The sequence below is a fragment of the Physeter macrocephalus genome, chromosome 8 (assembly GCF_002837175.3).
Source record: "Physeter macrocephalus isolate SW-GA chromosome 8, ASM283717v5, whole genome shotgun sequence".
Taxonomy (NCBI): Eukaryota; Metazoa; Chordata; class Mammalia; order Artiodactyla; family Physeteridae; genus Physeter; species Physeter macrocephalus.
In genome coordinates, this window is record NC_041221.1 from 145,909,412 (window position 1) to 145,934,006 (window position 24,595).

At 50.2% G+C, this 24,595-nt stretch overlaps 1 protein-coding gene across 1 annotated transcript; it reads right to left on the reverse strand.

Moving 5' to 3' along the window:
* Positions 1 to 4,377: 4,377 nt before the first annotated feature.
* Positions 4,378 to 17,079, reverse strand: SPARC (secreted protein acidic and cysteine rich). Its single transcript, XM_028493381.2, has 9 exons — positions 16,977 to 17,079; positions 15,438 to 15,500; positions 14,751 to 14,838; positions 13,218 to 13,339; positions 11,268 to 11,388; positions 9,387 to 9,520; positions 8,567 to 8,715; positions 6,108 to 6,256; positions 4,378 to 5,625 (listed from the first exon to the last, which is right to left on the reverse strand). Exons 1-9 carry the CDS (start codon positions 17,031 to 17,033, stop codon positions 5,597 to 5,599), a joined length of 912 nt encoding a protein of 303 aa, XP_028349182.1. The 5' UTR covers positions 17,034 to 17,079; the 3' UTR covers positions 4,378 to 5,596.
* Positions 17,080 to 24,595: the final 7,516 nt, after the last annotated feature.

Consider the following 24,595-nt stretch of genomic DNA (forward strand, 5'->3'; position numbering starts at 1 on the left):
AAGGCCCTAGCCTGGGTCTACTCACTCAGAATCTCTGGAAGTAGAGCTGGCAATGTGCATTTTTAACAATCCATCCTTCCTCCTCCTCTCTCACCCACCACGATTCCTATGCAAGTGAAGTTTGACAATTACTGATATATGCCAGTTAAAATCTGCCCCGTCAGGCAGTTGCCTGTTCTTCCTTATAGACAACTCAGGAGGTCTTAATCTTTGCTATGCATCAGGGTCACCTGGGGAACTTTTAGAAATGCAGATGCCCAGTCACCTCCCTAACCTTGTAAATCAGATTGGGGCAGGGATGTCAGGCAACTCTATGACCCAAACCTCAAAAAGGTGGATTTTTGATGGTTGCCAGGGGTGGGGAGGAGGGAGGCATGGAGTGGGGAGGACCCATCTCCCTTGTTCTGTTTGAAACACTTCTAGGATCATCAAAGTCATGTTCAGATATCCTTGCACTTGCTCTCCCCCAGAATAATGTCAACAAGTATTTCCCATGTGCCTGAGTGCTGGGCAGAGCTGCTAGCAAAAGATGTTGGTCAGGTATTTGTGGGGAAGAAGACCTGACCCATATCTGGGCTGCAGTCCCAGCTCAGACATTAACTCAGTGCGTGGACTGGAGGTTGAGTTGCCAGATTTAGCAAAGAAAATGACAGTACACCTGGTTAAACTTGAATTTCAGATACCTGATGCATAATTTTCTAATAGAAGCATGTTCTAAACATTGCATGGGACATACACTAAAAAAAAAAAAATTGTTGTTTATCTGAAATTCAAGTTTAACTGGAAGTCCTGTGTTTTATTTGGCATTCCTACCTGAGGGGGTATCTTCCGCTCCTGCAAGCCTCAGTTTCCCCGTTTGGAAGATGAGGGGGCCTGGGCTAGATGACTTCTGTGGGTTCTTACGGCTTGGATGCTTGTAGCAGTCAGTTTAGATACATCCCACTGTTCTGGGAGCCCTTCTCCCCTGCTCCACCAGAGGGCGCCCTGGCACAGCTCAGCGGGCTCCAGGCAGATGGCACAGGGAGCGGACTGCTCGGTCCCTCTGGCCCTGGGTGGCCATCTGGAAACCGGGTTGTGAGGCTTCGATGGACCCAGGTCCTTACTCATCCCTAGAATAGCTTATTCAGAAGGGGAAATGGGGAGATCTCATAGAGTCTCTGAAGAAGAGACCATCTCACTCAGCTCCCCCCTCTACCATTATATAGAAGGGAGACTGGACCCCGGAGGGGAAGGCACTTGTCCAGACTCACACCCCTGTCCTGGAAACTAGACTTCCGATTCCCTATCTAGAGCCTCTTTACCTCCTTAGGGTGCCCTTATTTCTGCTTCCTGCTGGACATATTTTAACCCTTGCAGTCTTAAAGCCAAAACCAACGCAGACGCCAGGCAGCCCAGCACAGCCTAGCAACTGTGACCTGCCTGAGTCCCTTCTCAAAGGGGATGTGGTCTTGAAACCTTACAAATGAGAGAGGACCAGGGATAAAGGACCAGAGTCCAGGCAGTGGGGAAAGAGCAGGCCCCTCACATTTAAGTTGGGAATATCATCATCATCATCTTCATCCTCCTCCTCTATGAGGAAGGGACCATGACCTATGCAGCAGGGACCATTATCATCAGGATTTTACAGATGAGGAAAACAAGCTCAGTGTTTGGTCATTGGACTGAATGGGGCTCAATCCAGTTCTGCAGCAGATGTTGGGAGGGAGGGAGGGAGGGAGGCTGGCTTCTGTTACCAGGATCTAGATGATCTCCAAGGGACCCATACCCGCTTCAAGGAAAAGAGGAATTGCTCAAAGGGAGAGATACCCACCACTTCGGAGCAGGAGAAGATTTTAGGAGACTTACAGATTTGGCATGAATTAACATTGAATTCAGTGTAATTCAGTTCTCTTCTGGACCATTTGATTATCAAAGAGAAAGTCTCTTAGATTTCTTCTTTTGACAAGAAACAGAGCATCCTTCAAGCACAGGGGACATTCATAATTGGGTGACATTTTTTTCCACTGTATTTTAAAAAATTTATCTTTAAGGTTTATCTCTGTTTATGGTAAAGGATACTGGTTTTCCACCCAAGGTAATGAGATAATTTCCTTTAAATGGTAAGTTTTTGTGTTGTTTTGTTTTTTGTTTATTTTTAAGAGATTTGACTTAAAGGGAGGAGAAGCACAGATAGAAGGAGAATGTGAAAACACTGCCTTTAAGGATTCTGAGGGCCCCTCTCAACTCAGCTGATCAGTGTTGCTGCAGCCAGCAGGCAGTGAAGCTCCACCCTGTCCTCCCAGGGCCCCAGGCTGATTCATGCTCCTTGCCTCTCTCTGATGCTGCCTTTCCCTTGACAACCCCGAGAAACTCCCTAGAGGGGGCATCCAGATATGGGGGAGAAAGCTCTGGATTCCAGTTCCCCCCATTTTTCATCACCTCATCACATGGTCAAGTCACTCAATCTCCCTGAACCTCAGTTTCCTCATCTGTGAGTAAGTTGGTGGCAGAGCTTTTGTGATAGTGGGTGCTGTGTGTGGCATGGGTGATCTGCCCCAGGCTGACCAAGGCACAAGGACTGTATCCTACAATCTCAGGGAAAATGTCACATCACATCTCCCTCCCTACCCAAAGGAACAACCCATCCAAGCCATGTTCCATCCGAGCTCTTTGCTTTATTTCCCTTACAGCACATGTTTCTACCCAAAATGGTCTGACTTGTGCATTGTCTGCTTAGCCAGAATGAAAGCTCCAGGACAGCAGCGGCCATGCCCGAGCTTACTCATGACAACATAGAACATGCCTAGCCTGGTGCAGGCATCTGGTAAGCGTCATCGAATGAATGAATGAACTGTTACCGAAATTTACGCTATCAGTCTCTGCCTAGATTCCCAGAGATTATGAGACTAGTGCTGGTCTTGAGTTCCTCAAATGGCCAGAACCAAACTGGCCAGTCTCTCCTCCTTCTGGTGTGAAAACAGAACACCAGAATACAAGTTTATGAGATGAGTTTTATGATTTTTTTAATGAGTTTGTATTATGTTAGTAGTTTGAAAATAATTTAAAATAAGAGAGGAATAAACCAACTCTAGTCTTGGCATCTGAAGACCTAGCTCCGTGGTCCATTGCAACGGAGCACACTTCCTGGAACTGTTTCTCTGTCTCGAAGGGGTGCCTCAGAACACCAGCCTGAAATATCACACCAGCGTGGTGGGCACAAAAGAGCTTTGAAATGTGCTCTGTGGACTTATGATGCCATTATCTTTCCAGAACCAGAGTGTTCTTTTTAAAGCCAATCTAATCTTGTCGCTCTCTTTCTCTGGTTTAAAACCCTCCAACAATTTCCCATTGCAAACAAAAAAATAAAATCCAAACTCCATATCATGGCCTACCAGACTGCAGGGTCTGGCCTCTGCCCAACTCTTCAGCTTCATCCAGTATAAGCCCTCATTTTGCACACCAGCCACACTGGCGTGGGACTCATAGCGCTCCCCATCCCCTCAAGACCTTTGCCTGTGCTGTTCCCCCTGCCTGGAATACCCTTTCCCCGACCTCTCCCCTCTCTCACCTCTGCCCCTCCAAACACTTCATTCCTTCTCTTCCTCTGTGACTCAGCTCAAGTCTTCTTAAGGAAGCCCTAGAACAGCCTTGTCCAATAGAACCTTCTGTATTGATGAAAATGTTCTGGATCTACCTGTTCAGTAGGGTAACCACTAGCCATGTATTGCTATTAAGCACTTGAAACGTTTCTAGAGTGACTGAGGGACACAATTTTAAATTTTAATTAATTTAAATTTAAATCTCAATAGCCATGCATGGGTCGTAGATACCATATGGGATAGCAGGACTCTAGAATAATCCTGTGTCCTCCTGTGACACACACTCCTGGTTTCTTATACTCTCCCTTCAGTGTACCTATCACATCTTGTAATTTATATTTATTTGTAGATTTTTTAATCCATTCCATGAGACTGTAAAAGCCAGAAGAACAAATGCTTTGTCTGCTTTGCCACATTTGTGCCCTTAGCACCTGGAATGGGATCTGTCCAGAGTAGGTATGTCATAAACATTTATTGAATGGATGGATGGATGAATGAGTGAGTGCTTAGTGAAGGGAGAGAGTTGCGTAGCCTGGTGCTCTGATAATGAAGTGCAGTCATGAAAAAGGTCAGCCCCCAGGTCATAAAGTTAAAAGTAAGCTAAATCTGTGCTTATAAGCACCATACATTCCCTGTGTATAAGCAAGCCTGTGTGTGTGTGTGCACGTGTGTGTACAAAAGCATAAAAGTGTGTTTGCAAAACTTTGCATTTGTACAGTTGTGTATGGACACGAATGTCCATGTGTTGGTGTGTCAGGGAAATGAGGTCACTGAGACACATGCAAAATCACTCAGGAAGGCAGTTTCTAAGTCAGTACTTTTTATTTTGAAAGATTTGTCAAACTCTTCACATCGTGGTGAGAGTTTACATGATTAATAAGAAGCAGCTTTTTCATGAAATGCTTGGAGGTGAACGAGTTCTCAGCCTGTGAGATCCGACCATCCCATTGACTTACTTTGAAGTTTGTTTTGATTAATGGAAAGAAAAGAGAGGGGTGGGGGAGAAGAGGAGGAACATGCTAGCAACCAAAGGAAAGATCCCTCATGACAGCCATCCAGATGTGAAAAAAGAGGAAAAAACCAACCAAACAAACAAAAAAACCCGAAACAAAACCGACTCACCAACTGCACTTTTTCTATTTTACAACATTCTGAGCCTCACTCACTTCTTGATTTTGGCCTTTCTGGCTGAAACACCCTCCCACTCCTGCATCTCCCAAAGACAGTTCGGAGGGGAGCAGCCCTGTACAATGTGGTGATCTGCCCCCCAGAAGTGTGGTGGATTCTAGAGAACTGATGGTCCACGGCTCTGAAAAGTTTGAACAAACAGCCTAATATGAAAAGAAACAACACTGAAAAGTGAGGGGGGCGAGGAATGGTGAGGAACCGGGTTTATGTGAGAGTTTATGTACTCCCAGAACATAGTCTTGGGTTCTTTCTCTCAGTTACAGCCCCGGGCAAACAAGATTTGTTATCTGCGGTTCTGGCTGGTGGGTTCTGCAGGTTTTCCCCACCACTGATCCTCTAGCCCCAGAAACATCCTTGCCAACGTCACATGTCTATTGCTTCCCTTTGCCTACCTTCAGGCCACGTAGGGATGACCCCCTGGCAGCCAATACCCTGAAATAAAATTAACACAAAGTCTGATTCAGTGAGTATTAGTTTCAAACAGAAAAGTAGAAAATCTAAAGATGCAACGTGTGTTGAAGGCAGACTTGAACAGATCAAAATTTCCACCTATATGCCACGAAGACGATAGGCAGAGGTGCAAATGTTAAGACAAAAGTGGGACCGTTAGTAGATGAGCAAGAGGGCGTGATAGCTGAGTTACAGCTAAGAGTGTCATGACTTGGGTTAAAATTTCCATGTTTAGCACCGTTAATGTATTCATTTAAGTCTATATTAGCACCTTGACCCCAGGCAGAACAACAAACCATCCAAACATTTTAAACATTGGGGAAAACAGGAGGGGGAAGGTCAAAGAGAAAGAATCTGGTTCTGCAGGTGGAGACGTGGATTTAGATCACGAGATCCTTGTCGATGTCCCCTGTAAAGAAGCAGCAGCATTAGACTTGGAGGTCAGTGTTGATGAAGATGTGCTTCCCAAGGAGTTGGCGGATCCCACGCATCCCCGGGACCAGGGGCCAGGTGACCAGTCCAGGGTCACCCAGGGAGCCTATGACTGAGAACTTTGGTCTCCTCCTCCCTGGCCGGTCCTTGTCACTTACACCCACTGCCAAGTTACACTTCCTGTCTCCTCTCCAGGTGCCTGCCAGCTCCCAAAGTAGTGCTAGACACAGAGTGAGTGCTGATTCTCGAGGAAGGGAGAGAGAAAGAGACACCCAATGGATGGACAGAGAAGGATCAGGAAGCCACCTGAGAGAGCGAGGCCCACCCAGGCAGGGAGAGCAGACAGAAGTTAATGAGGCACAGAGAGCAGAGATGGGCAGAGAGGACAGACACCCAGACGGCAGAGAGGGCAGCGAAGAGGGAGGGAGAGGACGGCGGCCCCTTTGCTCAGACACTCACGCTCCTTGATGCCAAAGCAGCCGGCCCACTCGTCCAGGGCGATGTACTTGTCGTTGTCCAGGTCACAGGTCTCGAAAAAGCGGGTGGTGCAGTGCTCCATGGGGATGAGGGGCGCACGCAGTGGGGCTAGCTCGGTGTGAGACAGGTACCTGCGGGGGATGAGGAGGGGAGAGCCTGAGAGCTTGAGAAAGCCCCACACCCCTGCATGGGGAGACGGGGGCAGGGAGCCTGCCCCTCAGGGCCAAAGGAAAGGATGTTCAATGCAAGATGAGAAGCCAGAATCCTGGGTCTCCCTGCAGCTCTGCCACTGACCTGCTGTGTTTCTGAGAGCACAATCCTGCCCCACCCTGAGCCTCGGTTTGCCCCTCCATCAAAGGCGGAGGAGTTGACCATAATGTCTAAGGGCCCTTCTAGTTCTGATGTCTGTGGTTTCATAACACAGGTCTCTTGGTGCATTTGTTTCCTAATTGGCTAAGATTTGAGGGCACAGAAACTTTAAACTGAAGATATTCAGCATTTCTGCTATTGGTAGATCAAAATCTGGTATGGAACAACAATGCATGTTTTCTGTGGACGCACATTTATACAGCTGCAAACGCACATTAAAGAGGCTAAAAAGAGATGCATCAAAATGAAGAAGGTGCTGACTTCTGGGGAGGAGCGTGGGAAGAGACTGGGGTTGGCAGGGAGAGTGGATGGAACTTTATCATTTGTATACTGTGTCATGTGTGAGAAGGAGGCCTTTTGATTTCTCTCCCACCATCCTTCCAGCTGGCCTGGACTCCAGAGCACATGTATGATTTTTTTCCTTGTTCCCCAGAGCCCTCAATTAGTTGTCCTCAAAACACTCTTCCCCGGGGGCTTCCCTGGTGGCGCAGTGGTTGAGAGTCCGCCTGCCGATGCAGGGGACACGGGTTCGTGCCCCGGTCCGGGAGGATCCCGCATGCCGCATGCCGCATGCCGCGGAGCGGCTAGGCCCCTGAGCCACGGCCGCTGAGTCTGCGCGTCCGGAGCCTGTGCTCCGCAGCGGGAGAGGCCCGCATACCGCAAAAACAAACAAAAAAAACACTCTTCCCCAAGGGACTACAACTTGACTCCAGTTTTCTCTCTGACCCCCAGGCCCTCCTGCCCCACCTAACTCATGGAAGAAATCACACAATGTTTGAACTGAACCCTCCCCCCTTCATTGTATACCAGTGAGAAAACTGAGCCCCAGAGAGGGGCGGGGACTCAAGCAAGGTCACCAGGCAGCTCTGGGACAAGGAGAGGGGAAGGTTGGCACCCCTGACCCAGGCTGAAGCGCTTTCCCAGACTTACAGTCCTTGCAGCTCCATCCAGAAGCCTCCCTCCTGGCCCCTTCCTTGCTCAGCCTGAGCTCCAGATGTTCCCCTGACTTCTCCCCTCCCCTCCACAGTATGACTCAGATGGATCCCAGCCATGGAAAGAGCCTGGGAGAGAAGCAGCAGGGAGTTTCCCAGTGCTCAGGAGACCCCAGGCCCCCGGGATCACCCACAGGGTGGGCAGATTCCAGGCACAGGGGCTGGACAAGGAGGGAGCGGTGAGCTTTCCCCGAGGGGAGCATCCCTGGGCACAGCGTGCGAGCAGAGTGGCCTTCCTTTTTGTGCTGCTCTGAGAACACACAGCAAAAGAAGGCCAGAAGGCGGTAGTGAGGGTGACCACCCCTGCTCAGCTGCAGGTGTGCCAGCTTCCACCTGCAACTTCCAGGAGCCTTCTTTACTTTTTCCTTCGATTGTGAAGAACTGATCATCACCCAGAGTGTGAGCTCCATGGGGGCAAGGGCCATGTCAGTTCTGATTACTGTTCAATCCCTTGCCTAGAATCGTGCTGGGCGTGTAATAGACACTCAGTAAGTGTTTTTTCACTGACCCGCTCCCTGCCTATCCTGCAGGGCAGTTACACAGCACTTCCTAACTCGTTTTGACAAGGGGCAAGAGCGATCAAACCAAGGGCTTGCCTTGGGGATGGGGCTGGCTCTGTGAATTTCTTAAGAACTTCCAGGGCCGGTTTGCCCTGTTAGGGCTGGGTCTCAGGGTCTTGCTGAAGGACCCTGAGCACACAGGCTGCCCCACCTTGGCTCTGCCACCCCGAGGAGTCTGGCATTCCTTCCTAGCTCGCTTTCCCTCCGTGAATGGATACCCCAGGCCAGCACTCACCGGGTTAAGGAGGGGTTTTCAGTTCCAATGGCTTCTGCCTCTTCTGGCAGGAGGGAGTGTCTCATAGCTTTCTTCCCCTCGGTCCTGCATCCTTTCTCCTATACCTACCTGTCCCTTCCTGCCACAGCCCTTAGGCAAACCGTGGGCTCTAGGGCTGGGGACAGCAGAGGCCACTAGGAGGTTTTCTGACCACATCTAGTGCACCTAGCAGCGCTGGTCCATGACTGTCCACTCCAGGGCCAGGCCAGAGCAGCTCCCCGGGACCCGGAGGGCCTGGGGTCTTACCCATCGATGGGGTGCTGGTCCAGCTGCCCGAACTGCCAGTGCACAGGGAAGATGTACATGTTGTAGTTCTTCTGGAAGTCCCGGGCCAGCAGCTCCACAGGATGGTCTCCGGCTTCCAGGCGCTTCTCATTCTCGTGGATCTTCTTCACCTGTGGGAGCAGAGACACATGTGACAAAGAGTCCGGGGAGGCTGTCCAGACCAGTCAAGACCCCTCCCCCCTCTGACAGGAGGCCAGAGCTGGCAGACATCAGCCAAGGCCAAGGTTCAAAATGAGGAAAGGAAATGGCATAGATGGGTACCAGCATCTAGTCCACAAAATAATGAAGGCCTGGGGCGATCTCAAAGGGCTCTCCCTAGGGCTGCCACATCAGAATGACTGGGGACTATGTTCGGATGCAGCTTCCTGGGACTGGCTTCACAGAGACACCGATTCAGTGGGCCTGAGGTGGGGCCCAGGAAGCTGCATTTATCAGTATTCCTAGTGCTTGGTATGTCCATTAAAGTTTAAGATCCACAGACTCAGAAGGAAAAAGGAATAGAGTTATTTATGTCTCTTATGGAGACAAACAAAGCGAGCAGTTCTTTTTGTTACAGGACTTCTCAGAGCCTTTAAGATGTGAATGTACTCTAGGAGCCTTCAAAGGCAGCAAGGAGGAGTCTGTGTCCTGGCGCCCAGAATACAGGCACTCGTTGGAGTGGGGATGTCGGCTTACACTTGGGGGTCTAGATCTAGGAATGGGACTGTGGATCCCAGCCAGCCTGGGGCCAGGAGGCGTCCAGCTCAGGTGCCCTGGGACAGGATGAAAAGATACCACTCACTCGCAGCTTCTGCTTCTCGGTCAGAAGGTTGTTGTCCTCATCCCTCTCGTACAGCGTGACCAGGACGTTCTTGAGCCAGTCCCGCATGCGCAGGGGGAATTCAGTCAGCTCAGAGTCCAGGCAGGGAGCGATGTCTAGGGTCCAACACACAAGGATGGTCAGCACAGACCCTGATTCTCCCTGCCTGAGGGCCAACATGCTGGCTGGGCGGATCTCCCCGCCCCACGCCCTCCTCCAGCAAGAAGCTTCAATCAGCGACCCTTGATTGAAGCACAGGGCTCAGCCTCTCTGGGCCATGGTGTCTTCACACCTTTTGAACAAAAGAGATTGTGTGGGGGGGTGGAGAATACTCTGCAAATGGACAAGTGCAAAGGCACGTCTGCTGTACCCTTGACCTTCATCTGATCTGCGGAGGGAAATGGTTCCCTCCAATGGCTCTTGCATTTTTTCTGGGTGTTGCGCCCTGAAAACAGAGGCCAGGACCCTCGATGATGATATTGACTCTTGAGGGGTGTTTGAAGCTGGGATACTGAGGAATAGCATCCACCCATAGGCCCCGCTTAGCTGGGGTGGGGATTCAGGTATGCTTAATCACCAGAACATTCTTAGCGCTACGATTCCATCCTGGTCTTTGGAACTTAGGATCCCAGAATGTCAGACCTGGAAATTTCATCCAAGTCCACCCTCTTGTTGGACTTATTAGAGGTCAGTGTGGAGAGAAGGGGCTTGATTAAGGCCACACTGTCAGAGCCTCATACAGCACCAGAGCATGTGGGTGCCTGAGGGCCTAGGGGTCCATCCTTCCCTCATCTTCACCTACGGAAAGCCCCCTCTGTGATTAGGACCACAACCTTCTTCACCAGCAGCTGAGAAATGGAAGAGAAGATCTGGGTTGGAAACGCTAGGAGTTGGAGGGAGTGAGTGATACGCCCCAGAGGACGGGAGAGCCACTCAGCACGTGTGTCAGTCTCACTGCCCAGGAATTCCTACCAGCATTCCTCCCCCTGCCTTCCTTCTCCAGGCTGTGCCTTCTCATTTCACACCCTGGGCCCCGTAACTGGGAGAGCAGGGCTGACCACAGGAGAACCTCATTCCCCCTCCTCCACCTTTCTGCACGCTGCACACCTGAGGCAGGTGAGGGGCACTCCCCAGTGTCATCTGGTGCCAGGATATACCAGACACACCGCGTGGATGTTGTCTTGGAGGGGAGCAGAGGTGGCCTTGGGTGTTTCAGATGATAGGGAGGCAGCCACGCTGAAGCAGGAGCCTCGGCCAGCTGAGACTACACCTGGGATCACTAACAAAGAGCCAGACAACACCCTGGCATCCCTTCCGCCACACGCCTGGCTCCCAGGTTTCTAGAAGAAGGTGGTGAATCATATGTCTTATGTGGGCAGACAGGAATGTAATGGAGTAACATGGCCAAGGATATGACAATATTGAGTAACAGGGCCTAAGGGGAACTGACAGCCTCACCCCAATTTTAAAGCATTCACATTCAAATATTTTTAAAACACTTTATAGAACATCACTTTTGCTTCACAATGTTGAAGCAGGAAAGATGGTGGTTAGCCCTATAGAAGAACTTCCTCATCTTTACAGAAAAGAAATGAGCTGTCTTGGATGCTAGTGAGAGGCTCCAGAAATCCTCCCTGATCCTGTGCTCCCACAACTGCTCAGTTCTCCCCTGGACACGTCCTGAACGCAGATACCTATTCATAGACAATCATCTCATTTTATAAGTGGGAACCCTGAGGCTCAGGGAGGGGAAGCGATTTGCCCAAGATCACACAGCACAGGAGTGGCAGAGCCAGCATCAGTGCCAGTTCAGTGCCTTCTCCCTGAGATGGGAGGCTTGGCAGGGTCCGAGGAGAGACTCACATTTGCAAGGCCCGATGTAGTCCAGGTGGAGTTTGTGGCCCTTCTTGGTGCCCTCCAGTGTGCACTTGGTGGCAAAGAAGTGGCAGGAAGAGTCGAAGGTCTTGTTGTCATTGCTGCACACCTGGCGGCAAAGCATAGAGGGCCTCACCCTCATTCCCAGAGCCCTTCGCTGGTACCGCCATCCTTGCCCATTTCAGAGATGGGGACACTGAAGGCCAGGCAAGGAACGTGATGAGCCCAGGGTCATACAGTGAGTTAGTGGTGGAGCCCAGCCAAGAATCTACTCTTTGGGCTCGCAGGCCAATGTTCAGCCCATGCTGAGAGCCACTGCTGGTCTCTGAGCTGTGGTATGACTGAGTCAGGGCTGAGACATGGGAAAGCAGACCTGGGAGATATGGAAAGGATGAATTGAAGGTGAGGATGGGTAAAGGGCAGGGTGTGCAGAAGAGTTAATACAGCAGGCCTGGGATTGTTATCCTTAGAAAGGCGTGCTTATGATGTTGGCCCTTGGCTGGAGTCTGAAAACGTGTCTGGTAAACAGTTCCCTGCACTGTTAGAAAACTGTCCACAATGATGAAAGTGGCTCACTGTGCCTAGATTGCTTGTACAAATAATATGGTTCATGCTGAACATCTGTTTTCCTGCTTGGAGTCTGGACTTTGGGTACATGCCAGGGAGAGGATGTCTGTGTGACCAGCCCTCAATTAAACGTTGGGTGCTGAGTCTCTAAAGGGCTTCCTTGGGCAGAAGGCTTGCTCACATGTGGCTACATCTCATCTTTGTAGCTGGGGAAAGAGTGGGTTCTGTGAGACCCCTCGTGGCAGGGAGAGAGTAAGCAAGACTGTGCATGGATTCCTCCACCCTCTGCCTGTATCTTGTTCCCTTTTCATGCAGCTACATACCCTGAAGTCTTAGCGGTGAGTGCAACTGTATGCTGAGTTATGTTGGTCCTCCTAGCGCATCTCTGCATGAGGGGGTGGAGGAGCAGAGATGCCGTGGGCTGAACAAAGGCAGTGGCGGAGTAAGTGGCTGTGTCAGGAGGAGGGGAGCCTTGCGTTGAACAGCCTGCACATGCTTATTGCTTATATATCACTGCAGAGGGAGAACTGATGGGCATTGGTGACCAGTGCAGTAGGGGGTGAAGGGGTGACGAGGAGGGAAGAGTTGACAAAGATGCTAAAATTTGGAGCCCAGAGGATAGGCTGCACTGGGGAGAGATTGAAGATGGAGAAGCCAGGTGGGAGGTTGTGGGAATGATACTGGTACTCGATTTGTTGCCCTGAGCTAGGTTACCACTAGCACAATGGTTGACATGCATGGGTGCTCAATAAGTATTTACTTGGATGGATGGATGGATGGATGGATGGATGGATGGATGGATGGTTGAGTCCTACTGGAGGTATAATGAACAGGTTTGAAAGATTTTTTAATATAGCACATATTGAGAACTTACTAAGTACCAGACATTATCTGACAAATCCCCACAATAGCCCTATGAGATAAAGTCTATTTCTGTCCCATTTTTAGAGGTGAGAAAACTTGGAGAGGAACATAGCTAAGATCCCACACTAACAAGTGGTGGAGATGGGGTTTGACGTCAGGCTTCAGTCTGACCCAGAATGCACATTTTTGGATGTGATGCTCTGCCAAGCTGCTCCCACATATAGAAAGCCCCTGTCTCGGTGCCTGGTGGTGTTGATGTATTCCCTTTGGAGTCTGAGTAGAGCTGGAAGCTGGTGGTGCCACGTAAATTCCTGGTGGTTGCTGGAGAGTCCAGTGATGGGAAGAGCCTCCCCTCCGACTCGCTTGCTTGCTGTGACTACACCTAGCGAGGGGACTTCTGAGACTGGAGCTGCCCCGTGGGACCACCAAGCCAGCAGTGCTCTGGGCAGATGCTCTGTGTTCTGAGGACCCCAGCCCCCGACCCTGCCCCTGTCCCTCAGGCCTCACCTTCTCAAACTCGCCAATGGGGGCAGGGCAGCTGGTGGGGTCCTGGCACACGCACATGGGGGTGTTGTTCTCGTCCAGCTCGCACACCTTGCCATGTTTGCAGTGGTGGTTCTGGCAGGGATCTGGTAGAGTGCAAGGGCACCCGGTTAGCATCACCCGGGCTAGCACATCCATCCCACCCCACAACGGATCCTTGGACGGAAGTCCTAGGCTGTGGCCCCCACTCGGGCTTTGAGCAGCCCTGCATCCTCCCTTCTCTTCTGCTGAACCCAGCAATCGGCATGTAGGGGAGAAGTTGGCTCAGTCTGGGGATTAAAGATTCAGGCTGAGGTCAGGGCCAGGCACATTTGGGGGCCTGGGGGCTCAGTCTGGGACCCAGGAGCGCCAGGTGCCATATAGCTCCCCCAAGGATGGAAGCAACCATTGTGTCCTCAGCTGTCGGTGGATCAATCATCGCAAGGCATTTTGGGATTTTAGAATAGACTTTCTAGAATGACTTGGAAAGTCAGCTGTTGTCACGGAGCCAGGGAGCTGTGAGGCGCAACACAACAGACTTGAGTGGCTGTAGCGGAAAAGGGAGCAGAGCCCCAAGGCCCACACTGAACGATAGAGCCTGACTGTGTCTGGTAAACACTGGATGAGGGGCATGGAGGGGAAGGAACACGACTCAGTAGCCGCCCCTCTGCTCCAACGAATATTCTGTGCCCTCAGGATGCGAGCCCGTCTAGCCTTTTCCTCCTGGTGCTTGACTGGGGGTATCATAGTCATCCTTTATTGGATGCCTGCCCTGCCAGGCCCTGGGCCAAGGGCACTTCTGCTTTATTTCATAATCCTCTGATAGCCCTGGGGCAAGGATCTACCATCTTCATCCTTCCCCAAGTAAGACATGAGGAAGCTGGGCTCAGAGAAGCTTCTCAGGCTGTCGGAGGGCATCGCAGAAAGAGGCGGCAGTTTGGAGGCAAGCCTTGTTTGGTTCGCCTCCAGAGTCTGTGCTATTAGCCCCTGGGGTACGAAGCATCTCCACTGTGTAGGAGAATGCTGGCCCTGTGGGTGGGAGCCAGAGGCCCTAGGTCATTGCTGTTGCTCTGGTGCTAACTCCACGGGTAGCCTTATATGAGCTGTGTCAGGTTTTCAGGCCTTATTTCCTCACAGCTGTGTGCAAATCAAAATAAGCTCATGAGTGTGAAAGCTTCTGGGGCCATCGAGTGACCAGATGGGACTGGAGACCTCAGTGGGAATGTGAAACCCAACTTTGGAATTACAGTAAAGAGCTATAAGGGGAGAAGGCCATTTGCAGCCTAAGAACTTCCCTTCCTGACACTCACGGCCTGGCTATCAATAGATCTTTCCAGATTCCAGAAAATAATCCCAACCTTTCAGTCAAGGCAGTTTCTCCTCCACGGCCCATCCTGCAGGGAGGACCCCACCCTGCATTTCCTTGGGAAGGAACTTCATGCACACTGGGCCCATGCTTTAGGCCCAGGTGGCTGAGGGCAGAGGCTTCATGTGACAAGACGCGGGGAAGGGACCTACTTTCAGCCACCACCTCCTCCTCGGCTTCCTCAGCACCTTCATCAAATTCTCCTACTTCCACCTGGACGGGGTTGGTTCCCACAGGTACCTGGGGTGGAGGGGGAAGAATAAGTCAAATGGTCCTACCCCCATCCCAGACCTGGAAGAAAGGGGCAAAGGCTGGAGAGAGCTTGCCTGGAGCCTCAGGTACCCACAAAGCGATGGGGAGAGACAAGCTGGAGAGGGGCACTGGGCCCAGGTCACAGAGACCACAACTGCCAGGTCCAGAAGTGAGACTGAATCTTACAGGCCGCTGTGCCTCTAGGGCCCCAGAGCTCTATGGAGATGTCAGAGGCCACCAGGGGGGGGTCAGGGCAAGAGGGGGTGCCAAGCTCTCCACCCTTCCAGCCACACCAGAGCAGCTCCTCTTTCACCTGTTTGACATATGGGGAAGACCGTGGGTGACCATCTGCGAAAAAATGTCCCACAGCTTAAAAAGTAAACAAAATTCAAAATCATAGCTCCCAACTGTTAGGTCCCATGGAAGGTTTGGGGAGCATTCAGGAGTGTGTCAGGATTGGGGGATACACAGGATTTATATCTGTGCTGCGCCCGTTCCAGCAGGAGACCCACAGCACCTGTTTGGCTTTCTCAGGGAGCAGATGTGGGCAAAGAGGGGCCGCAGGTCTGGGGTCCCTCCCCACCTACCTCGGACACCTCAGCCACGGTTTCCTCGACCACCTCCGTCTCATCAGGCAGGGCTTCCTGTTGCTGTTGGGAAGTGAAAATGGGGTTTGGAGAGGTCAGGGCCAAGGCCAGCTTCACTGCTGAAGTGCCTCGGCCTGGACCTCTAAAGCTGGGGAGTTAGGAGAGCGGCTCATTGGAGACCCCCAAGGCTGTGCACTTGGGGGTCCTCCAACGAGTAGAGCCCCTCAGGGACTTCTGTGAGTAGGGATGAAGGCAGAGGAGAAGCCAAACACAGGGGCCCTGTGGGGCTCTGGAGCACCTCCCTTTATATCTGGAGCTTCTATCTAAGATTTGGCTTGGAAAAGCATTTCCGCTGCTTAGGCTCCCATAAAGTCTGAAAACCGCTAATGCAGACCAACTCCCTTCATCTTACAGATGGGAAAACTGAGACCCAGAGGGGATGAACCCTGAATTTTAACAGAGGTCATTGTCTTCCCCACAAGCATGATATCATCATCATTATTATTATTTGGCGATTCCTTCTTGGAGTCAACTTGGAGTTAGAAGAAGCAAGATAGCATATGACTTTGAGGTGCCTGGCTGGCTGGGGCTTCTTCTAAAAGTGATGCTAACTTGTCAAATCTTTTGCCAAAATCTTACTGCCTGATCAGGATTGCCAGCATCTACTATCATCACACCTTCTAGTGAAGAGAGGGTGAGGGAATCATAGGTGAAAGAAACTTTTCTTTGCCCGCTTCACGTTTCTTCCTCCGTCTTCTGGTCACAGCTTCCAGCGTAGCATTGGATGACCACTGCTGGCCCTCTCCATGCGATTCTTGGAGGGCCTGTCAGTCAAGGTGCCTCACAATCCCTTGGCCAAGAAGCAGGCCCAGGACCCAAGCTCAACTAGATTGGCTCTCCTTGCATTTTTTTAATCTTCTTGGCACATGTTCTCAAGATGTGAAAACTGTCGGAGTAGAGACATTCAAATGGCAACACCTCCATGACCGTCCATTAGATCTTACCTCCGTGACCGTCCATTAGCTCTTACCTCCCAGACCCCAGAGCTGCCCTTTTCTAGTTCTCCCCAAGGCCTTGGATTTTATAATCTACCCCTATATCCTTTTCCCTCCTAATTTAGTCAGATTGGAGTCTGTTGCTTGCAACCAAGTAGCCCTCACTGATTCAGAAACTAACCCAGACCTCTCTCTGTGGCTTGAATCCCTTCTAACTCAGCATCCCCCACTCTGCTAGAATTCCTCATATGACAAACAGGTCACTTCCTTCTAAAGCAATTCTAGTCCCTTTCTGGGAAGCTCTGATTGCTAAAAAGTGCATCTTCATGTTACTTGGAAATCTCTCTTCTCTGGAATCTCCACCCAAAGGTCCTCATTCACTTTTTCTTCTGAGCTTATTAAAGAAAAATAATTTTTTTTTAAAATTAGACAGTCAAGATGGGGAAGTCTCTGTCCCTTCTGAGCATCTGGGGCTGGCAGATTCGATGCCCCTGGGCTGGTGGTGGGAGGTAAGACCAAACAGATGTGACCTTTAGGTACTTACAGGGGCTGCCAAAGCCCACCCAGCCAGGCAAAGGAGGAAGAAGATCCAGGCCCTCATGGTGCTAGGAACCCTGTGGGGAGGAGAGAGATGGAGAGTTCAGTGAGGGGGAGGTTTCTTTTTGTTTGGGATCTTAGTTCCCTGACCAGGGATCAAACCCGCACCCCCTGCATTGGATGCGCAGAGTCTTGACCACTGGACCGCCAGGGAAGTCCCCAAGGGGGAGGATTCCTGATGGAGAGTTCTTGACGCTGAATTCCTGTGATATGCAAGGTAATTTTAGATGGTCCATGTTAAAGGATAGTGAAAGACACGGGAGTAAGTTGCTTCTACTCATTTCTCTTTCAATCCTGATTATATGAGAGAGTCTCAGTTTGGTGCTAATGTGTCTTTAACACCTAACACTCATCCCTTTTGAACCGGGAGTACGCCTCTGGCTCAGAGCCTCCACAGGAAACTACATCCAGCTGGAATTCAAGAAATTTGTTTTGTCTCCTTTGTGTTTAGTTTTACAGTTTCCTTCTATTTATGACAAAGGTACACAGATTTCTCCATTTATGGTAGTGATCTTAAGTCTCCTTTCTCAGTACGTTTATTTAAGTTTTTAAAAAGTGATTCGACAAAGTTGATTGGCTAATTAGTCAAGTCTGGGCAGTGCTGAATGAGATCATGTTCAAGGGTCCCTTCAATCCCTGGTGTTCTAGGATTCTTTTCTTCCTATACCCCAAACTCTCCTCCCCTCCTCCTCCACCTCGTCCTTTTCCTCCTCGTCCTCCCCTCCTCTTCCTTCTGCTTCCTACCCATCTCTAATAAGAGAAGCTAATGGGCAGCAACCTCTTGCCAATTTGAGACAATGAGATCTACATTCTAAACAAAGAACAATAGTTTTTGAGTGTGGCCAGTGGAAACTTGTGGCCATACTTTCCTCCCTTTACCCAGGAGGATGGCACTTCTCTGGATCCTGTGTGGGAATGATCCAGATGCTTACATATGTTGCATGGTACCTTCCCTTTCCTCTTCACAGTTAAAGGATTTTAGCTGAGGTCTAGAAAATTCTCCTGCCCTGGTCACTGCTGTGACCTTCCTCTAGATGCTGAGCTCTCGACTCTAACAATCTCATGACTGGAAGGCATCTTGGAACAGAATCTCCTCTGATGGTTCACTGCCAAAATGCCATCCCTAACTGAGGAACTATGGTGGGGATGTTTCGTTTCTTCTTCTAACTGAATGGGCTTCCGTTTCCAAATGGCTTTAGAAAGTTCTTCCTTATACTGTTCAATTTGCCTCCCTCAAGCTTCTCCTGGTCTACTCTGATGGTCCTTCTGTGGCCGCACAGAGCAAGCATGCTTCCTCTGCCCCCAAGCAGCTTTTAGCCAAGGTGAGCAACAACCATATCTTCCCTCGTTTGTCCCCTCTGATGGTTCACTGCCAAAATGCCATCCCTAATCTCGTGCCCTGGTCACTGCTGTGACCTTCCTCTAGATGCTGAGCTCTCGACTCTAACAAGCTCATGACTGGAAGGCATCTTGGAACAGAATCTCCTCTGATGGTTCACTGCCAAAATGCCATCCCTAACTGAGGAACTATGGTGGGGATGTTTCGTTTCTTCTTCTAACTGAATGGGCTTCCGTTTCCAAATGGCTTTAGAAAGTTCTTCCTTATACTGTTCAATTTGCCTCCCTCAAGCTTCTCCTGGTCTACTCTGATGGTCCTTCTGTGGCCGCACAGAGCAAGCATGCTTCCTCTGCCCCCAAGCAGCTTTTAGCCAAGGTGAGCAACAACCATATCTTCCCTCGTTTGTCCCCCAAAACTTCCATATCAGTCCCATTATCCCTAGTTCCTCCCAAGACTTCTCAGCTGACCAAGCACCTCGGTGGGAGGTACCCTGGCATCGTGGAAGAAACACTTGGCTTGGAACTAAATGCCAGGGATTCTGGTTCTGTCGAAATACTAACTTGGTGTATTGGTTCAATCCTTCGTCCTCTCTAGACCTTGGTTCCCCCTTCTGTTGAGACGGTTAGACTAGGTGAACATCGAGGTGGTAGCCTGGGCCCTTAAGATGCCCTTAAACTGTCACAGCACATGCTGGTCTAGGCATACATCCTCCCCTCTGATATTCTCCATTTTATCTTGGATTATGGTATTTGGGGAAACAGACAGGGGAAGGGCAGACTTCACAATGGTCCTTTATTGGATTGAAATAGACACTAAACCTCACTATTTCATAGAGTATACAAGAAATAAAACCAACAGAAATTTAAAGAAATCAACCTGAGAGCTTGGCTTTGCTTCACGATGTCCCCAACTCCCAGAGGTGGCCACACAGAGCAAGCATGCTCCCTCTGCCCCCAAGCAGCTTTTAGCCAAGGTGAGCAACAACCATATCTTCCCTCGTTTGTCCCCCAAAACTTCCATATCAGTCCCATTATCCCTAGTTCCTCCCAAGACTTCTCAGCTGACCAAGCACCTCGGTGGGAGGTACCCTGGCATCGTGGAAGAAACACTTGGCTTGGAACTAAATGCCAGGGATTCTGGTTCTGTCGAAATACTAACTTGGTGTATTGGTTCAATCCTTCGTCCTCTCTAGACCTTGGTTCCCCCTTCTGTTGAGACGGTTAGACTAGGTGAACATCGAGGTGGTAGCCTGGGCCCTTAAGATGCCCTTAAACTGTCACAGCACATGCTGGTCTAGGCATACATCCTCCCCTCTGATATTCTCCATTTTATCTTGGATTATGGTATTTGGGGAAACAGACAGGGGAAGGGCAGACTTCACAATGGTCCTTTATTGGATTGAAATAGACACTAAACCTCACTATTTCATAGAGTATACAAGAAATAAAACCAACAGAAATTTAAAGAAATCAACCTGAGAGCTTGGCTTTGCTTCACGATGTCCCCAACTCCCAGAGGAATCCAGTCTTCCCTTTCCAGGCAGTTTTGGGAACGTTCCTCCCCTCACACAGCTGTATGCTTTTCTTCCCCCCTCTCCCCGCAAGCCTTGAGGTGGAAAAATCTCCCTTCTTCCTTCCGCATTTGGAAGATACAAGCAAAACAACTCCCGCATGTGGCTTTGGACGAAGGGAACAGGAGAGAAAGCATGAATGAAGGGCTTGTCTGAGATTGTTTGAAGTTGAAGGGTCAAAGTGAGACTCGTAGCAGGAACAAAAAAAAGTCATCTCGTCTGGGCTCCAATTGCAGAGGAGACATATCGTGAGAGAAACAGCCCAACTAGGACTGGAAATGCAATAAGCTTCGGGTTGGAGAGCCAGGAAGACTGATGTCTCCAGAGTCTGTGTCCTTCTTATGAGCAGAGGACCAGCTCCTTCTCTTTGACCAGGGAAGGGTTTGTGGGTGAGCCCTTCTGTCTGTCCTGCCTCACCACCTGCGCTCTTTCCCAGGGGCACACTGACCCTCTCTGCCACCCCCATCCTTGGTGCTGCAGCTGGAAGAGAAAAATAATTCTACATCTTACAGTACTTTATGGTTTCTAAAGGCCTCACATATAGTACTCTGTCCCCTTGAAGCCTCTGACACACTGGCAGGCAGGCATGGGAGGGCTCTGAGTCCTGCTGGCACGATGAGGAGTCTGAGGTTGAGAGGGAGAAAGTCAAGCAACATTCAGGCCCCTTTCAAGCTGACAAACTCCCTTCCCATGGCGTGGGTTTGGGCCTCATAGGGGCCATGCTCGGAGACGGGGTGGGGTGGGAGAGAACAGCGGAAATTGAGAGTGTTAAGAAAAGGACACAAAATCTTGGAGGAGGAGTTATTCTCCAAATTTGAGCTTTTGCCCAGTGCCCAGTGCTACCTCACCAGTCCCAGAACCCTCTCCCTCCAGATGATGGGATGGGAGGGAAGGGGGGCAGCTGGGCTGTCCTCGGATGCGCGACCATACTCCCTGCATACTGTGAGCTCCCTCTTGGAGGTTCTGTAAACCGTCACTGGCCGAAGAGGCAAGGCACCCATCCTGCAAAGCTAAAGGGGTGCATCAGTAACGCCAGCAAGGTCAGAACACAGGGTCAAACCCCAGCATCCAGAAATTATCAGCTGTGCACCCATCCTTTGCCAATCAAACCTAGGTCTGGCGTGCCCAGGGAAAATTAAAATACTTTTGTATAAATGAGCAATTTTAAATGAAAAGTCCCTTCTTTGTATCTCTCTAGTTTGTAATGATACCTGTGTTTATCCTTTTCAAAGTGTCTTCCTAATCCGACATCCCATTGGGGGCTGAAGGCATGTCTTTCTGCCTTACAGTACAGGAGAGAAGGCTGAGGCCCGGAGCAGGGGAAAAAACCTGCCCAGAGCCCCAGGGAGCGAGCGGCAGAGCTGAATGAGGACCCAGGCTGCCCCCCTCTGCCACTGACATGCCCTCCACCTCACACGCTGTTTCCCTTTGTGGCAGCTCCCTCCCTAGGTGCTCACCTGAAGGGGGCCCAGTTGGGCTTTGAACTGGCCCAAGGTACAGGGAAGGAAATGAGCCTGGGGGGGTGGGGGGATGAGGGGGGCAGGAGGTGTGTTTCCCTTGGCTCAGTGGTCATCAGATGCAGACACCGCTCACTCCCACCCCGCCGCCTGTCCTGCCTCCTGTTCCGTACATCCAGTCCCTTCCTTTTGCCTTTATTTGCTCTGGAGATGGCTGAAAACCCGTCTTTGGCTGCCAGCAGGACCCGAAGCTGAGGTCACTTCTCTGGGGATGGAAAAGTACAGCCAGCGCCCCCAGTTCATCTCCCTCAAAATATAACGGGCCTCCTTTGGGCTCTCGCTGGACACTGAAAAGTCCCTGAACGTCAGAACTGGGGGAAATCTCAGAATCATAAAATTTTAGATCGTGGGTCTTGGAATCATAGACCCCTAAGAACATGAAACACAGAATCTGAGATGCAATCATCAAATCTGATTTGAGTAGAAGAGTTTATGGAGCAATGCGGTCTAATAGAACTTTCTGAGATGATGAAAATATTCTATATCTGCATTGTCCAATATGATAGCTACTGGCCACCAGTGGTTATTGAACACTTGAAATGTTGCTAGTGCAAATGAAGGGCTGAAGTTTTCACTGTATTTCATTTTAATTAAATCTGTGTAGCCACATGTGGCTAATGGCTACCATATTAGACAGGGTGGTTATCAACTTTTATAGAGGCAGTATGGCAGAAAGGTAAGCCCAGGGGCTCTGGAGACAGAATATACAGGTTCGAATCCTGGCTCTGCCACTTAGCATTTGTGTGACCTTCAGAAAGTGACTTTCCCTCTCTGGGCCTCAATTCATGTCTCCATCTGTAAAATGCAAATAACACACCTACCTTGAAAGGCTCATGGGTGATTTGCCCGAGAGAATACAAGAGGTTAGCAATGGAAGAGCATCTTAAAATCCAAAGATCCCAGAATCTCCATCCCCCTTGAAAATCCAGGGCAAGAATACCAGCTCTTTGTCTGTGGCCCAGGGAGAAAAGGTGTTGGGGTGGAGAAACGAGACATTGCTCCTCTTGGTCTCAGGCACACCAGCCCAGCCCCCAGTGGGCACAGTGACAGAGCCGGCCCCAGGCTGCCCTCTCAGTTGAGCTGCAGACGCAAACCAGGCGTCTTGCTTCCACTGTTTGGCTTGCAAACAAGGGTTCCAAAAAACACACGTTCCTGGTAAACAAGCCCAAAGAGAGGAAAACAAGTCTAGAGGCTAATAAAAGAACCCGTGAGTGAGCCAGGCCCGCCAGGGAGCTGGGACTCAGAAGGAGGGCTGAGCCAGGACAGAGAGGCACCATCACGGCCAGTGTGGCCACGTGGGCACTCACACCCCGGGGGAGCAGATGCAGCCAGTCAGAGGTGACGTGGAAGTCGCGTCCTGGGTTTGAGTCTTGGCCGTGTTGCTCCCAGCTCACCATGCAGATTAGGGTAGTCTCCTCTACTCTCTGGACCTCACCTAGCACCACTCATCTGCACGATGAGGGATCTTTTAGACCAGTGTATTCAACATACAAGCCAGGAGTTCTTTCTCTCAATGAAGTCTTCTGCAAAAGGCCAAATGTGAAACAGCTAAGAGCCTCTTGCATTTGTTGAACATGTGAATGTACTATTATCTATTCAATGAATTAGCTTGAAAGTTTTAAAAAAACAAAAGCAGGTGAAAGCGGTGGTGAGATGGGGGCTGGAAATCCTGTACACTTGGACACCCCCTGAGACACCTTGGAATGCCTCTAGGTTCTTTCATGAACAGAGTTTGAAGACCTTGGGGCCAGGGGGTCCCTAAGGTTCCTTTCAGCCCTGACATTCTGAGTCAACTGAGGCAGAAATCTTTCAGAATACCACCTTTCCCAACTTGCCCTTTGACTCCCTGCTTCCACTTCTAACATTTCTTGCTAGAAGGGAAGAAGCTAAGGGAAACTTTTAGGGTATTATGGGTGCTCAAGCCTAATTTTGAAAAGGTTCAGAGGCAACTCAGAAGTAGCCCCCGAGTGTGAGACTAGAATCAATCTGACTGAGGTTCTATAAACACATCTGAGATGCCACGTTTCACCGTGGTTAGGAGAGGCCCCAGGGTGGAGCTTCAGGCTCTCCTTCTTGGCTCCCCCTAGGGGCCACTGCTGCATCTGGGTGACCACAATGAAGGGGATGAAAAATAACATCAAAGTGTCCAGGCTATCACATCCTAAAGATAGCAAATCTGTGGCATATATGCCTCCACCTGCCCCTCCTGTGCATGTGGCAGACATTACTAATCAATCATATGACCTTTTCCTCTAAAGTCCAGAGTGGCATTCAAATCCTGAACACAGTTCTTCTGGCAGCTGCTACCAGTGGATTGGCGTTGTCAAGCCATGGGAAATCTCTTTGCCATGCTTCTGATTTTAGAGATAGGGAAACTGAGGATCAGAAAGGGAAAATAATTCACTCGAGGTCATATGGCAAGCTCAACTTCCAGATGTTCAGAAACATCCAGATGTTTGTGTTTTTATTTTTTCATCTGATCAAGTCAGGATCCTAAGGCTATGACTAACACAAGATGGCCCAGAAGGATCCACAGATGAGATGGGTTAATACCAAGTTTCTGAAAGGACCCAGCTCTGGAGAGAGTTGCTATTTCCATTTGTATTTTCCCTATAGATATCAAGCTCTATAGCTTGATGAGTGAGGGCAGAGTTAATTTCCTGTCTAAGACATCTTCTGGGTGAGAAGGAGGCTGTTTTTCTAAATAATTCTGTCAAGTCACTGGTTGCTGGCCTTGGGCCTGCACAGCCCAGCTGTCCCTGAGTTCAGGGTTGGGGTCAGGACCCAGGCTCTGTACTGTAGAGAAAAGGTAATTTCTTTCATCCCCAGGGTTGGCTGAAAACTCAGCTCCAGCCTTCCCTTTCCTCCTTAAAGGAGGTTAGGGAGGGAGCCAGCAGGAAGCAAATGAGCAGCCGCCTCTTAGCCACATCCTGCTGCCCTAATGACAAAGCCATGCGGGCTGGGTTAGGCCACGGCAGGCCAGCAAAGGAGAGAAAGAAGTCCTGCTCATCACTCATTGTTCATGGGGCTCATTGCCTCTAGAGGGAGGAGTGTATGGAGGATGCCAAACTGCTCAGATTAAACAAACAAAACACGCATTGAACATCTGGATGTTTCCAAACATCTGAAAGTATGGCTCA